This window comes from Epithele typhae, assembly GCF_022376455.1.
Source record: "Epithele typhae strain CBS 203.58 chromosome Unknown BXZ73scaffold_9, whole genome shotgun sequence".
In the NCBI taxonomy this organism is placed as follows: Eukaryota; Fungi; Basidiomycota; class Agaricomycetes; order Polyporales; family Epitheliaceae; genus Epithele; species Epithele typhae.
In genome coordinates, this window is record NW_025954200.1 from 538,536 (window position 1) to 552,471 (window position 13,936).

The 13,936-nt window shown below is 59.2% G+C and overlaps 5 protein-coding genes across 5 annotated transcripts; 1 reads left to right on the plus strand and 4 right to left on the minus strand.

The window, feature by feature from the left end:
• Window positions 1-364: 364 nt before the first annotated feature.
• On the minus strand, window positions 365-3,458 carry BXZ73DRAFT_42705 (Mechanosensitive ion channel-domain-containing protein; the record flags this gene model as incomplete). Its single annotated transcript, XM_048019008.1, has 15 exons — window positions 365-588; window positions 665-982; window positions 1,043-1,178; window positions 1,231-1,466; window positions 1,519-1,567; window positions 1,624-1,753; window positions 1,812-1,981; window positions 2,028-2,100; window positions 2,163-2,403; window positions 2,463-2,677; window positions 2,737-2,826; window positions 2,876-2,900; window positions 2,967-3,021; window positions 3,080-3,208; window positions 3,315-3,458. The coding sequence occupies 15 exons, from the start codon at window positions 3,456-3,458 to the stop codon at window positions 365-367; spliced, it is 2,235 nt and encodes a 744-aa protein (XP_047880514.1).
• Window positions 3,459-5,011: 1,553 nt separating this feature from the next.
• Window positions 5,012-7,973, minus strand: BXZ73DRAFT_42851 (t-SNARE; the record flags this gene model as incomplete). The annotated part of the gene is made up of 7 exons (XM_048019036.1): window positions 5,012-5,342; window positions 5,636-5,868; window positions 5,950-6,065; window positions 6,152-6,338; window positions 6,406-6,509; window positions 6,566-6,618; window positions 7,762-7,973. 7 exons carry the CDS (start codon window positions 7,971-7,973, stop codon window positions 5,012-5,014), a joined length of 1,236 nt encoding a protein of 411 aa, XP_047880515.1.
• A 913-nt stretch (window positions 7,974-8,886) lies between these two features.
• On the plus strand, window positions 8,887-9,378 carry BXZ73DRAFT_98934 (uncharacterized protein; the record flags this gene model as incomplete). The annotated part of the gene is made up of 5 exons (XM_048027839.1): window positions 8,887-8,903; window positions 8,962-8,986; window positions 9,056-9,067; window positions 9,125-9,217; window positions 9,271-9,378. The coding sequence occupies 5 exons, from the start codon at window positions 8,887-8,889 to the stop codon at window positions 9,376-9,378; spliced, it is 255 nt and encodes an 84-aa protein (XP_047880516.1).
• An 838-nt stretch (window positions 9,379-10,216) lies between these two features.
• On the minus strand, window positions 10,217-12,436 carry BXZ73DRAFT_88732 (iron hydrogenase; the record flags this gene model as incomplete). The annotated part of the gene is made up of 8 exons (XM_048025062.1): window positions 10,217-11,119; window positions 11,143-11,314; window positions 11,401-11,472; window positions 11,520-11,710; window positions 11,731-11,887; window positions 11,937-12,070; window positions 12,266-12,367; window positions 12,416-12,436. 8 exons carry the CDS (start codon window positions 12,434-12,436, stop codon window positions 10,217-10,219), a joined length of 1,752 nt encoding a protein of 583 aa, XP_047880517.1.
• A 259-nt stretch (window positions 12,437-12,695) lies between these two features.
• On the minus strand, window positions 12,696-13,545 carry BXZ73DRAFT_42626 (short chain dehydrogenase/reductase family protein; the record flags this gene model as incomplete). The annotated part of the gene is made up of 2 exons (XM_048018990.1): window positions 12,696-13,231; window positions 13,284-13,545. The coding sequence occupies 2 exons, from the start codon at window positions 13,543-13,545 to the stop codon at window positions 12,696-12,698; spliced, it is 798 nt and encodes a 265-aa protein (XP_047880518.1).
• Window positions 13,546-13,936: the final 391 nt, after the last annotated feature.

The window sequence follows — 13,936 nt, forward strand, 5'->3', positions numbered from 1 at the left end:
ATTAGGCAGTGCAGCGGTTAACTTTGGAGCCTTGGGGGTTCGCCATGGTACACATGAATACGAGGTCAAGAAAGCAGATTGAATATATAGATATGCGAGCATACACCGACTCGAGCACAAGCTACGGTTCCAGCCGCGGAGGCGGAGACGGGGCTGCACTACGGAGGGTGGCAGTGAGAGCAACGAACGAGTCGAGGTACGGGATCGGGATGGGAGGATGCGAATAACTATACATGTGTGCGTCGGACGTTCTAGATGCGTGGGCCTAAGCCCCAATTAGACCTGGTTCTGCGTACTTTCTGTCGTGCCCCCGCGACCGAGCGCGATCTCTGTCTCCTGTACAGCACGGGCTCCGAACGTCAACTCAGATGTTGTGCGTGAGCTGGTCCGCGCGCGGCGTCCGCAGCTCGATCTCCTCCATCACCGGCCCTCGCTCGCTCGACGAGGGCATGCCCTGCATCGGCATCGCCGGCATCGTGACCGCGCTGGGCATCGCCATCGGAGGCTGCCCTCGCACGGACCCGTCGGGCGTCTGGGTGGGGCGGTAGAGCTGGCTGCCTTCGTCGAACACGTCTTGCGAGTTGTCGACTGCCGAGAAAGGGGCGCGTAAGCGAGCGGGAAAAGAGCGACTGATGAAGAGGGCAAGAGAAGAAGGAATACGTACCGGCGGAGGAGTTCGGGTCCGAGAACGTCCAGTCCGACTTCGGGATGTGTAGCTCGTCGCTGCCAGACGTGGGTTTGCGCGAGTGCCGTTCTTCCTCCTCTTGCTTGAGCACGTCGGAGTACGGGACTTGCGTATACTTGATCGGAGCTGGAGCACCGGACGGAGGACCTGCGGGCCCGTAGATATGCAGCTTCTCGAGTGAGGCTTTGAGCGCACAGATCCACTTATTCCGTCGTTGCGCTCTCAGCGTTCCTTGCTGCCAGTTGCTCTTGTACTTGATGTCCGCCTTCAGCGTGAGTTTTTCCTGCGCGGGCATGTCTAATATGCAAGTGGAAATGAGAAACGGGAGTCGAACGGGGGAATAAGAGCGATGCGTACCGATGACGTAGACGTCGAAGATTGGCAGGTAATCTCTGCGCTCCGCTTTTACGAACGAAAGCATAACAGCCCGGAGCCGCTCAATTTGCTCGAAGGTTGTCCCGTAAGACACGTCAAATTCGAACGGCTCAGACATCTGGGAACAACGATGAGCGTTATAATCGACTGAGAATCGACTTTGGACCCACCTGAGGGCTACGCCGCATGTTGTGAATGGGTTGAGCGTTGAGAACAGTATTTGGCGCCTGAACAAGACATCCGTTGATGTCCAAAAAGATGGTGCTCAACAGACGAATCTCCTTGACAGTGTACGTGATCTTGTCAATCTCGACCCGGTCGCCGACATCGTATGGATGCTTGATAAACAGGAAGATGATGCTGGTAAGCACTTCCGCCAAGCTGCCACCGATGAGCCAACTGAGACCTGAATGAGCAGGTCAGAATAAGCAGGACCGCAGGCGAAGGAGCTAACGTACCAAGGACCAGCGTTCCGGCGCTGGACAGGAGGGTAGCCACGGAAGCTTCCTGCGAAAAATAAATCAACAAATGGGCGAAGAATGAGCCTTGAGAAAGAGACGCACAAGCGAGACAGCAAAAATGAGCGCAACCGCGATGGCATACAAACTCATGAGAATGTTGTCCAGGCGACCGACAGCGCTGTCCAAATCCCTCATTGAGTGCTCGATCGAGAGCTGTTCGCGATGGATTTCCCTGAGGATATTACCGTAAGCATTCCGGACATGTTCCGGCGAGGAGGGTCAGCACATACATGCATGCCATCTCAATCTCATCGCGGCTGACGTCACCGTTCATGTCCTTGTCGAAGATAGAGTAGGCTTGTTCGGCCTCGTCGTACGTAGCAAAGAAACGCAAGATGTCCTCAACGAACATTTTATCCGAGCCCGGGCGAGCGAAGGAATAGAACAAACGGCGCGCGAGCTGCTTGGTGTCAGCAAAATGTTGAACGTTGGAAGCGGAGACTGACCAGTCTGGACTTGTTTGCGGACTCGAGTGCGGTCTTGACTTTCGCCTGAGGGGAATCTGGCTGCAGAACAGACCTAATTTAAGGCGGAAATCGAGTTAATCGGTATCGCGCGTCCTCGGGGCGTAGTTCGCTTACGTTCCAGCAATCTCGGACGCAACATTGCCCAGGACGGTTGTGGTTGTAGTCGCAACACCGCGAACGCCCTTGAGCGCCTTCTTGAAGAGCCTCTGAGGGTTCAAAGTCTTGCGTTTGCCGTTCGCGGATCTGTCTGCATTGTCACCATCCTTGAGAGTGTCCGCGCGCCACGGGATGTCCGTTGAGTGCGCATATAGTGTGACGAGAGAGCGCACGGCAAACTTCTGGTCGGCAATACGCTCTTGCAGAGGCGAAGATCATGTCAGCCTTGCTGTCAGATACATTTCATTATTCACGCACCGGCATACGACCGTTCGTGGAACTTGCCGGCGATCCACTGGATGGATAGCTTCTCTCCAAACAACAACGCAGCAGAGAGCATGAGAGCAAAGAGGAGCTTGCTGACAGTGTCAATGAATTTCTGCTGGCTGGTACTGTCCGTTTCTTGTCTGGCATTGATCAAAGGTTGGAAGGCCACCCAAATGGCCAGTGACCACCCAAAAAATGCCGCATACCTACACGGCCGAGACGTCAGCTCGTTCAATGGATTCCAAGGTATGTGCACTCGACGAACCGATGCAGCACTGAAAGCCATTCGATGTACTTCCTGGTGCCGACCACTATGACGCCAGCCGTGTGCCGTAGGAAATGCGGCAGAAACATACTTTGAAGGTGTGAGTCAATTGGAGCGCCCAGCTGAAGCGAATATCTACCTCGCTGCGAGCGCAACCCACCATCCTAAGCAATACGCCATGTTAGTTAAGGACTATCGATCTATCGCGTCACAAAAGACTCATGACTCACCGGCCCACATAACAGATAACCATATACTCCAATACACAAGCCTCACCCCCTCGAACTATTACCCAGTAGTCCCCTCAGCTCATGCGCAAAGATGTCGGGACGGTTTCTCGTACCTTCGTGTCGGGAAACTTGGTGAGACCAAGAATACCAGGGATCCACAGAATCCCCAAGACGGGCACAATGAAGATCGCCCACCTCGTTACGATCGACACGTTCAGCAGATACTGATACAGCCTCGAGAGCTGCAAGACAACCGCCCCGTCAGCCCACCGAACTCTCGCGACCTCCCTCTACAGCTCCTTCCATCCCCCTCCACTTCCACCCGACGAACCGAAAGGATCCACTCACCCCGTTCTTCGGCACGTCCCCGTCCGCGAACTGGAGGTGCGCCTCGCTCGCGTTCCGCGTGTCGAACCGCTCGTACCCCTGCTCGAACTTCCGCACCCCCGCGAGCAGGTCCCAGCTCGCGTTCCGCCCCGCCCCGCCGTCCATGTCCTGGCTCTCCCCCGGGCTCCCCGCGCGCGGGTACCCGTGCCCCGAGCCGCGGTGCCCCGAGCGGACGGGGTACGACTGCGCGCTCTCGGCGTCGTACGCGCGCGCGTACGGGCCCGCGGGGGGCTCCGTCATGCGCACGTGTGGGCCCGTCGACGGCGTCGGGAGCGGCACGGTCTGTGCGTGCTGGAGGAGCGGCCGGCCGGTGACGGGCGAGGGCGCGTGGTCGTCGGAGAAGGGCGAGCCGGCGTGCGAGTCGCTGCCGCCACCGCTGCCGCCGTAGTCGAGGGTGCGCATGGGGATGCTCATGGCTCGCAAAGAGGTCGGGAATTAGAGAGTTCAAGTTTTGTGGTCGAATTTGAGTGGCGCAAGCGCAGTGCGCAGCAGCGTCCTGCCCGAGGAGATTGTGGCGAGGGTGGTCGAGTCGCGCGAGCCGCCGACGAGCTGGAGTATATGGTCGAACGGTGGGAGCACCGGAACTCGGGGCTTGTCACTTCCGGAGATAGAGGCACCTCCAAGCCCGTCGTTACAGAAGATGCGAAGGTTGCCGAGGCGGCGCGGAAGACAGAGTGCGAAAGGACCGGTGCCTGCCTGAGAGACGAGCGAGGCGACGAAGAGAGCAGTGGTGGTAAGCAAGGAAGGGACGTCGACGGACGACGATGCGAGATGCAAGTTCGAGATGGGCGATGGGAGAGACCTCTGACCGAGAACTGACGGAACCGCGGCCTGTGCGCGAGGGCTGTCCCAGATTGGATTCGACTCTCGAGCGGCTGCGCACTTTTACCCACATCTTATTTCGCCGCATGCCTCTCGATCAGGACGTCGCCGTTGCACACCCATCAACTCACCACAATTGGCTCAAGCGCTCAAGGGTGACGGCAGAGATGGCCTCGTCGCTAACAACGGTGGTGAGGGCGGCTCGGACGCGACGTGCGACGTGCGCGCCACCCCACAGGCACAGACACACACACAGTCCCATACTTGTGCGCGAAATTCTGTACTACATGTACACTCGTGTCAGAGAGGAAATGGAACTAAAGGTTGGATATGGTTTATCGTGCGCCGCCTCGCGAGGGGCATGGACACCTGTGTAGTACGTTGTTCATCGTCATTTGTTGTTTTCACCCTGCGTAGGGAGTCTACGGGCCGCGTCTTGCCGGGGCTGAACGGGATGGAACTGAACACGACAGCCCGTAGCCGCCGCTCATCTAATTGTGTAGAGCACAGGAGTATCAGGGGGAATGGCAGTCGCCGTGTTCAAAATACAATTTCTATTTTGCCAAACAGTCAACCGCACCTCGCCCAAGCTTGTATGAACACGTCCTCTCATTCAGATAACTGGATATCATCTGGACACTTGTGGGCAGGCAGACGTAATGCAGACATCCCTAGGAGACTCATAAACAACAACCAAGCGACAAGAGCGATCGTCGGAACTCTCCACGCGCGGAGAAAGTACTATCATCGAGTCTACAATAAGGAAAAGCGAACTATCTACGAAGACAAAACAGGTACAAGAGCCCCCTCGAAAAAGAAACAGCCGCCAAGCAACCTCATGTATACACACGAGTGTGAACGTCTCTCCGAACCCGCAGTAGACGCACGGGGTGCGTCGCCACTGCGTCCAGCACAGAAGGCAGCGCCTCCGTCACTGTCGCCGCCCCCGTCCGCTGCGCAGCGAGGTCGTGGTCGTGGTCGTGGCCACGGCGCGCCGCGACCTCCGCGGTGGAACTCGTGCTCGCCTCGGGCGGGGAACCAGGCGCTGGCGCCGGGGGAGGTGGAGGGTGATGCCGGCGCGGCTTGAATATGAGCGCGACGATGAGGCCGAAGATGATGAGAAGCAGCAGGAAGATGCACTGTCGTCGACCCGTGTTTTTCTGGTAACTGGGATATCTCGTCAGCACCGGTGTTCGCGGTGACATGCGCTGGCCTCGCGCAGCGTCTGAGTGAGGTGCAGGTAGATGAAGGGATGGAAACTGCCGAAACGGACACACTGCCCGACAGTATGAACTTCGGAGAGAAGAGGAGACGGCCACGCATGCGCGCGTTGGCACGAGCGCGATCGAGAGAAGGCATGCACGCGCATCTGCGGGCGCATCAAGTTCACTCGATCCAACCGAAGCCGAGGGAGTCGGGAGCGGGAACGGAAGGCGCAGGTATAACGGAGGAACACTCACCGTGTGGCCGTGTCGAGCTCCCTCACGGCGTCCTCCATGTGCACCGCTGTTTGCTCAATGTTGTATTCCACGCTGTCGAGGAGCGTACCCTGGTCGATGACGAGTGCCGAAAGGTCCTTGAAGAGTTCCGCCAGCTGCGCGATCGACTTTGCGATCTCCGTCAGCTCGCGGTCGCGCGCCTGCACCGTGAGGTCGAGCTGCGTAATCTGCCGGATCGCCACCTCGTCCGTCGACTGATGCGCACCGGCGCAGACGGAACGCAATCAGCCCCGAGGACCGGACGGTGACGCGTTGCGGTAACGTGCGTGACTCACTGCTGCCGCCGCTTGCACATCTTCGTCGAGTTCGGACATGCCTGCCGATCCCTTGAGCGACACCGCGCCGGACGCAGCGAGTAGATCCTGGTTCTTGATCGCATGACCTTGGATCTCTGTTGCACGCCCATTGAGCCCATCACGCTCAACCAGAAGGCCCATCGATCGTCGGGGCATTAGAAGCGCACATGGAACCACTCACTTTCCATGTAGACCCTCTGCTTCTTTCGAAACGTAGCACTCAGCTCCTGGACCTTGGCAGCGAGGCCCCGCTGGACGTTCTTCGCAGCCAGCTCTTCGTGATGTGACCCGGTGGCTTGGGAGGGCGGGAACGAATGAGGTTTCGAAGATCCTATCCGTTGAATCAATGTCGAACATTGTCGGAAGTCCTGGCCAGGCACGATGCGGAATGCGTGAGCAGGTTTCTACGCAGAGCGTACGATAGCCATCTATTACTTTGGTGATGTCCGTGGTGGCCGTCTCGATCTCCCGTTCTTCTGCCGAACGGTCCGAAAATCCCGGGAGGACATGCTTTGCATGTAGCTTGTCAAGCACCGCGACTGGACGGGGGATCAGAAAGCAGGTCACGAATATCGGTACATTGTGGGAGGCGTACTCTTGGTTTGCACTCCGGCCAGGATCTCTTTCACTTGATCAGATATGTCGACCCTGCAGGGAAAGATATGTCAGCACTGGGTCGGGGCGGCTGAACGTATGATGGAAAAGGCGTGGTCAGAATGGGCGCAAGGCTCGTTCGGCGACGTGATAACGTCTCGGCAAGACGTTCTAAACAGAGGCACGGCCAAACACCTGAGCTTTCTCATTTCGCTTGGCCGGGGAGGTGAATTGATTGGTAGGTACCTCGCGCGACCAACGAGGCAAGCAGGTCGCAGAATATGGGCTAATACGACCACAGCGCTACGAACACGGCAAAAAGAGACCGTTGCTCAGGTTGGCGGGGGCAGGATGAACGCAAGGCACTGACGGGCGTAACGGACGACTTCTTCCAGAGTCAGAAGACCCTAGCGAGCCGCAGTAGAGCGTCTCAAGCCGCGACGTCGTGCAGCCTGCCCCCTGCACGTGAAAACCGTGAAGTCGGTATATGCTCATTCAACAGCGGAATCTATGCGCACGAGGCTGACCACCTCGTGCCCCCGCGGCCATGCAACTGCGCCCAGACGTCTCCCTAAAGCTCCATAGAACCATCCGTCAAGCCAAGGTCTCCCTCGTTCCAACCAATGATCGGTGAATGAAGACAATGGCTCGGCCGATGCATTCCAAAAGCAGAGAGATGAAGTCGTGCCGAAAAGCCATAAGACGCAGCGCATACAGCCCGGTCAAGTCAACTGACCATGATCGGGCGCACGGGTCTATCCTCGCGCTGCAGAGAAGCCTTTTGACAACTCCGAGCATTGACCAACCCTCATGTGCCCGAAGCCGCCTCCTCACAGGACGGCACGCGCACCTGCGACGGGGGACAGCAAAGACACGAGGGCGGACAATGGAAGAATACGCGGTGGACCGATCACGGAAGGGTGTGTGGCCGGGAACGTGCACGGAGGTGACCGTGTTGCGGAAGGCGAACAAACGGCTTCGCTGTGTGGCACAGCATCGCGTGTCAAGGAGGAAGAAAGGAAGCGTTCATAGATGTCCGCAACCGAGCCCTCATGGCGCGCTCAACAACAATGACGAGGCGCGAGCGCAGCAGGGCAAGGCGGAGTGGGAGGATGCCCGTTGCCCACGGCTAGAGGGCTCGTTGATTGGAATGCAGAGGGGGCGAAGAACCGAGACCGAATATGAGATGGTAGTCACCATGTAGGCGGAAGTTCTGCGTCTATGGAGGGTTGGCCGGCTTCGGCGTTTATGAGGCGTTCGTGCTCGTCGTCTGCGTCCTGGGCGTGGTCATAGTGTGTGATGGCGCGGGGACGGCGGGAGCGAGATGTGCCTGCGCGGGAGTCCCTGTATGAGATGAAGAGCAGGGTACGGGAGCGGGTGGTGGGGTTGAGGGAAGAGGAGGAGGCCATCTGGAGGGTGGCGGAGGACGCGGCAGAGGGTGTGACCGTCCGTCCGTCATGCCGGGGGCCAAGAAGCGCCGTGGCCGCGGCAGGCGCCCAGTTCGGAGCGCGCGTGGCGGAAACGGGTCGGAGGTCGGGGCGAGAGCCGGGTCGGAGCGCAGACGTGGTCCGGGCAAGGGACGGTGCGCGCCGGGGGACGGCGCATGACCTACGCGGGCGGGTGTGAAGACTGTCCATTACGTGCGCGCGCAGAAGGAGACGGAGGGTGCCGAGTTCCGTGTGCACGCAGTGGCCTGCTCATTGTCCGCACATGCGGGTGGCCATAACGGCCACGCGCGACGATCGACGGAGCGTGCCGCGGACGGCGACCGTGGTCTGGCGGGCACGGCAGAGTGACAGCCGGGTCCGGAGGAAGCCGCGGGTGAATCTCGCAGGCGGTGTGGCCGAGCAGTTGAGTTGGTCGGTGGCCGGCGGTGGCCAACACCCCCGCTATCGGGTGCATCTGCCCTGCATCTGCCTGCCAACCGCGGGGCTGTTTCATGCTCGTGCTGCCGGCCGTTATCGATCTTTCCGGATCAGCAGCCCTCGTCGAGCGAGCGCACAGAGCTGTCACGCTCGCCAGCGCCCGTCTGCCCGCCGCTTTCTCGTGTTCGGACACGGACTTGTATAAAGCCTGCCTGCGACTCCCCGTCCTCCTCCACGCTCCGCTCCCCTGTCCCGCTCCGAGTCCTCCCGCCCCTAAGTGCAGATCTTCTCCGCCTCCTCTCCCCGCCTCCTCTCCCTCGTCCTATTCTCTCCTCCCCGCTCCCCCGCGCACCCCACCCGCCAGTCTCGTGAGCCATCACGACCTCGACGCTTCTCCGATCGCTTAACCTTCCGTCTCCGTTAGCCTTAAGGTTTCCATCAACGCTGTGCCTTCGACATGTGCAACCTCGATACGTGGGTCTAGCCTCTCGCTTTTCTCCCACCCGCCGAGCTCACCTGGCCCCGTTCCCAGCGAAGGAGCCAAGTATGACTGTGGGGTCCGTCCCTCATCCGCGTACTTCTCCGGCGCTCGCTGACGTCATCGTGCTCTTTTATTGATTGTTTAGCACTACATCATCGTAAGTCTCACCTGCGCTTAGAGTTCGCGGCTGTACTCACCCCGCACATCGCCACAGACCAGGAAACTGCGCAAGATCGACTGCGAGAGCCCGTACTGTTATAATTCTCGCCGCCACCCAAACCCTTGCCCCGGCTGCTCGTGCGACCGCGTTCGTCCCCTTCCCTTCTCCCGCCCCTTTCTTCATCTCACCCATACACCCAGTACTTCGGCCCCGATGCCTCCGAGAAGGTGATTGCCGTCTACCGCGGCTACTGCCCCGAGTGCGCACCGTACTACGCCCACACGATGTCCAAGCCAGGCAGGCGGTAGTCGGTCGCCGCCGCGCCACCACCGTTTCCACCACCGCGGTGACCACCCGCGCCACCTCCGCACATGGGGGCCGTCCGTCGTCCGCACGCAGCCCCCGTCGTGAGCGCGGAGTTGCCACCCTCACGCCCCCGGTATCCTACTCCCCGTCTAGTCGCTTTCCGCCTCATCCGCATGCTCTCTCTCTGTCACGAGTTGTTCTTGCAATCTGCTGTCCCTCTCGCCGCTTGCTGTCCTCGACACCAAGTACCACTTCCCCCCATCCGTCTCGTAATCATCTCCCATTACGCGTTCCCGCATCTGCACATCCTATTTCCGTATCCAAGACGCCTCCCCCGCCACGACAAATTCCGCTGTTGTATCATAGGTGCTGTCATGCCTTTCAATTGTTTTCCGTGCCCCCGCTTCTTATTCTCGTAATCCTATAGCCTATCCATACCTACACTTGCCCCACTACCTCAGTTTCAGGTTCAGCCTGCACCGCAGCGCATGGTGCTACCCTTGGGCGTGCATCTACGCTCGTGCGCATGAAGGAAGGAAGGAAGGAGATCAATCATACCACTGCGACCCTCCGTGTCGTCTCTATACGCTATAGTCCATTTAGTCCCCTAGTAGTGTCCGCATACACAACGTAGCGCAAGCTCGCTCATGTCGTCATCGTTCGATCAAGTCTATTTCAGTCATGCTTGATTCGAACCAAACGACTTTACGTGTAACTTCAGGCCCAGGTAGGGCGCAGATCTATAGCGGTGTGCGCAAAACAATATTACATCTATTCGAGTGGGCATCGTGAACCATACACTACAGCGTCCGAGGTCGATTATACCGACGCATCGTCGACTCACCACTTCACCGCCAGCCCAATCACCTCGCTCTCCACCGCCCGATACTGCGTCCTGAACATCATCGTTCGCCTTCCTTCCGCCTCCTCATCTAGTCTCACGTCCCAGCCCACGATCTCCCCCATGCCCTTCGCGCGCGTTGCCTCGACAAGCACTCGGGCGGCGAGTGCGTCCGCCTCGGCCTCGGCACACCCCGCACCCGCCGGTACGCCATCCGCGGGTGGAGTAGGCAACGGCGTTAGAAGGACCCGCCAGTACGCGGCCTCGACCGTCTTCGTCCATTCCCGGTCGCCCCACCGCACACCCGTGACGGGGGCCGGCAACGGCTCGTCGGTCTCCAACGGGGGCTCCGAGGGGACTCGGACACCGTCCGCATCCCAATCGCGCACCAGGCCCTCCTCGTCCTTTCCTTGAGCAGATGGTGGCGGACGCAACTGACCGCCACCGTTGATGCACCCGCTCGGGCAAGCCATGACCTCGACGTAGTCATACCCTCGATTGTCCTGGATCGGCGCGCCCACCGCTCCTCCACGTTTGACGGCGCGCCCCCTCGCACGCCCAGCAAGCCTGCCCGCCGCGCCGCGCGCTACTTGTACACCTGCGTCACGGCCGACCTTCCGGACAACGTTCTGCAGATTGCGGAAGCCGTAGCATGTCGCGCCCCGAAAGAGGACCTCGTTCGTGCCAGTGTGTGTGAGCGTGACCTCGGAGTAGTCTGAGCCGCGGACGGCGCGGGTCGTGAGCGACAGTGCAGCGGGATCCGGATGTGCAACGATGAGCGCGCGCACGAGAGCTTGGAGAAAGGAGCCGGAACTCGAGCCGGGGTGCGCAAGGAGCTCAGGTAATGCGCCCTCCTTGTCCTTTGCGAGGAAGGAACCGGGTCTGGGTTGGATGGCACCGGTCTCGGGATGTTCTCGTCGGGGACGGGCGTAGAGAGGTCCCAGCCCTTCTCGAGCATGAGCAACTGGAGCTCGCCGGTAGTGATGACGCAGTCGACATCGCGCGTGGCGTACGCCTCGTTGTAGAAGTCCTGCCGCGACGCCTCCAGTTTCTTATCGTAGCAGGGCATCACTGTGACGTGGTAGATCTGATCTGGGCTGAGAAGGATAAAGACAAGGATGGAAGAGGGACGATCAGGACCACACTCGCATGAAGGAGAAGCACATGGTAGGAAGTTGCGTACGTTTTGCCCCACTTCGTTCCCAGCCATTCTTTCACAAGTGTTCCCATGATCTGTTGAGGGCTCTTCGTACGGCTAATGAAGGGGAGCATCTCCGCGTGTGTCTTCTCGGCGTAACAGACCCACCCGGACATGCGCTTGCGAGCATTGGGAGCTTGCAGTCTCCTTCTCCAGCCTTACGTTCCTGGAACTCGCGTACATGCTCAAGGAGGGAGAGGTGGCGCGCGAAGGTGGTGTCGTAGACGTGCGCGAAGCCGAGGATGTCTCTGCAGAACGCGCTCATCCGCCGAAGCGTTTGGAGCAAGCTGACGTTCTGGGATGACCCGAGGACACGGATGCAGCGAGAGATGCGAGCGACTGAGGAGCGATGGAGATGATAGGCACCCGGTAATGACAGGAAGGAGGTGGGGGGTTGTTCTCTAGGAAGTTGAGGACCTCAGCATGGGACTGCATGGTGATCAAGACAGATTCGGCGGAGGTGATGCACCCGCTGACATACGCGTGAGGACGATCCTGAAAAACCATTAGAATGAGCGTACCTGCATGCCAGACAGTCATTCAGACTGATCTCCGCGGCCGTCAGCTTCTTCTTCCCTTCTCCTGGGTGTGCGGCCGTCGTGGGATTGCTAGGTACCTCATAGTACGAGCCGCTCGAGTCAACTTGAATTTGAGTCTAAGAGCAAAATGCATATGTCAGTTCCATGAGGAACCCCCGCATATGCAGAACTCAGATGGTGTTGTCCGGGTGCATATATGCACACGATGCGTGACCAGGGCCGGGTCCTGCCCATCGACAATTTCGCCATTTTGATTGTTCATACTACACAGCCAGAAGGGGTAGACAACACTTGCACAAGGTTGTGCTCACCGTTGCGGCACCAGGGTCATTTGACTCGGGCTTATTGCTTTGCTCTACCGGTTTGATACAAGCTTGAGAAGGAGTAATGAAGTCATTTAGGTCGGTCAACGTCTGCCGCGTGGAGTTAGATTGGCTCGTAATGAGCGACAACAGACGTACCAAGGCACCAGAAAATGCCATGATGGTTGTGAGTGTGTGAGGGAGAAGGGCGTGGTGGTGGTGGAAGTCGTAGCAGACATTGCGGAGACCTGGAGGCCCGTCTGGGCAGAGCCTGGTCGAGTCTGACAAAGATCCGGATCCGGATCCGGCACGGAAAAGAGCCCACGTCCAATTGGCGCTCAGATCTTGCCTTCAGCTTCAGGACTTGTCTCTGCTATTTCAACATGCTCAAAGTCCCAAGTACAAATGCCACGAGTACAGGCGCAAGATCGAACACTCTTTACCATGGCACTCTCTTCATCTCCTCGTCTTCGTATTCCCAGTACGACCCGCCCTCATACGTGAACTTGTCATCCAGCGCCAGCCGAACCGCTACCTCTGCCCCCCGCTCTGGTTCCCTGCCCGCCGCATAGAAGTTCAAGAGTGCCGTCTTGAGCACGCCCGGCTGGCACACAAAGTACCGGACCGGCGTCCTACCCGACGGCGGCTCCCGACCATCCTTCTCCGCCGCAACACGGTCGTTCTCCTTCACCTGCATGTGCACGCTGAACCCGTTCATCCCGATCTTGCTCGCCCCGTACGGCGCGGTGCGGCCCATCTTCTTCGTCAGCGTGTTCGCGATGCTCCCCAGCCCGGACGACACGCCGACCACCTTTGGGTCCGCGGACTTCCACAGCAACGGCAGGAACGCGTGCGTCACGACCGCGAGCGACGTCAGGTTCACGTCGACCACCTTCGCGTACATCGCCCGGACCTCTGCGATCGGCTGGTCGTCCTTGGGCGCCCAGGAAAGAACCCCGGCGTTGTTCACAAGCACTGCGTCGACGGGTCATGGTGAGTTCCCGAGCACCCGGACGCGGACACTCACCGTCGAGCTTCCCGTAGGCGTCGGCGACGTGCTTTACCGCGGCAGTGATGTCCGCGTCGGAGGTGACGTCCAGCTGCAACAGGTCGACTTTGGCTGTCACGCCGTCGGCGCGCAACTTCTGGATCCCTTCCTGGCCGGCCTCGAGCTTGCGGGTGCACATGATGTACGTCGAAGCCGGGTCGCGGAGGGCTGCGACTTTGATGATGCCCCATCCAAGGCCCTGGTTGGAGCCTGTGACGAGAATGATCTTAGGGGAACACATGATAAAGCAGGAAGTCCGAGGTGCGGTGCAAGTAACTGCTGTACAGTGGAGAGCGGTAGCGAAGTGACCTATGGATCCCACTATTTAAGTCCCCCCGCCATTTCCGCCAGCCCCACACAGACCCTACGATATCCCTCGGACTCGAAGTGGGCCCTCTATCCCATTGTATCTGTAGAACTCGCTTGACACTCGTCGTGGAGTCCTCGTTGGCTGCTGCGCGCGGCGAACGAATGACAGAAACATGATCGCAAGTCTCTCAGTACGGTGTTCGTGTGGGCCTGCAGCCGAATGGAACGCAGACTTTGTCACCATCATCTCGTTGTTGATTTTTGTGCCCAAGGGTACGTACCAATGCAGTCTGGAGAGCAGTGACGCTTCGTGGGCGGGGAAG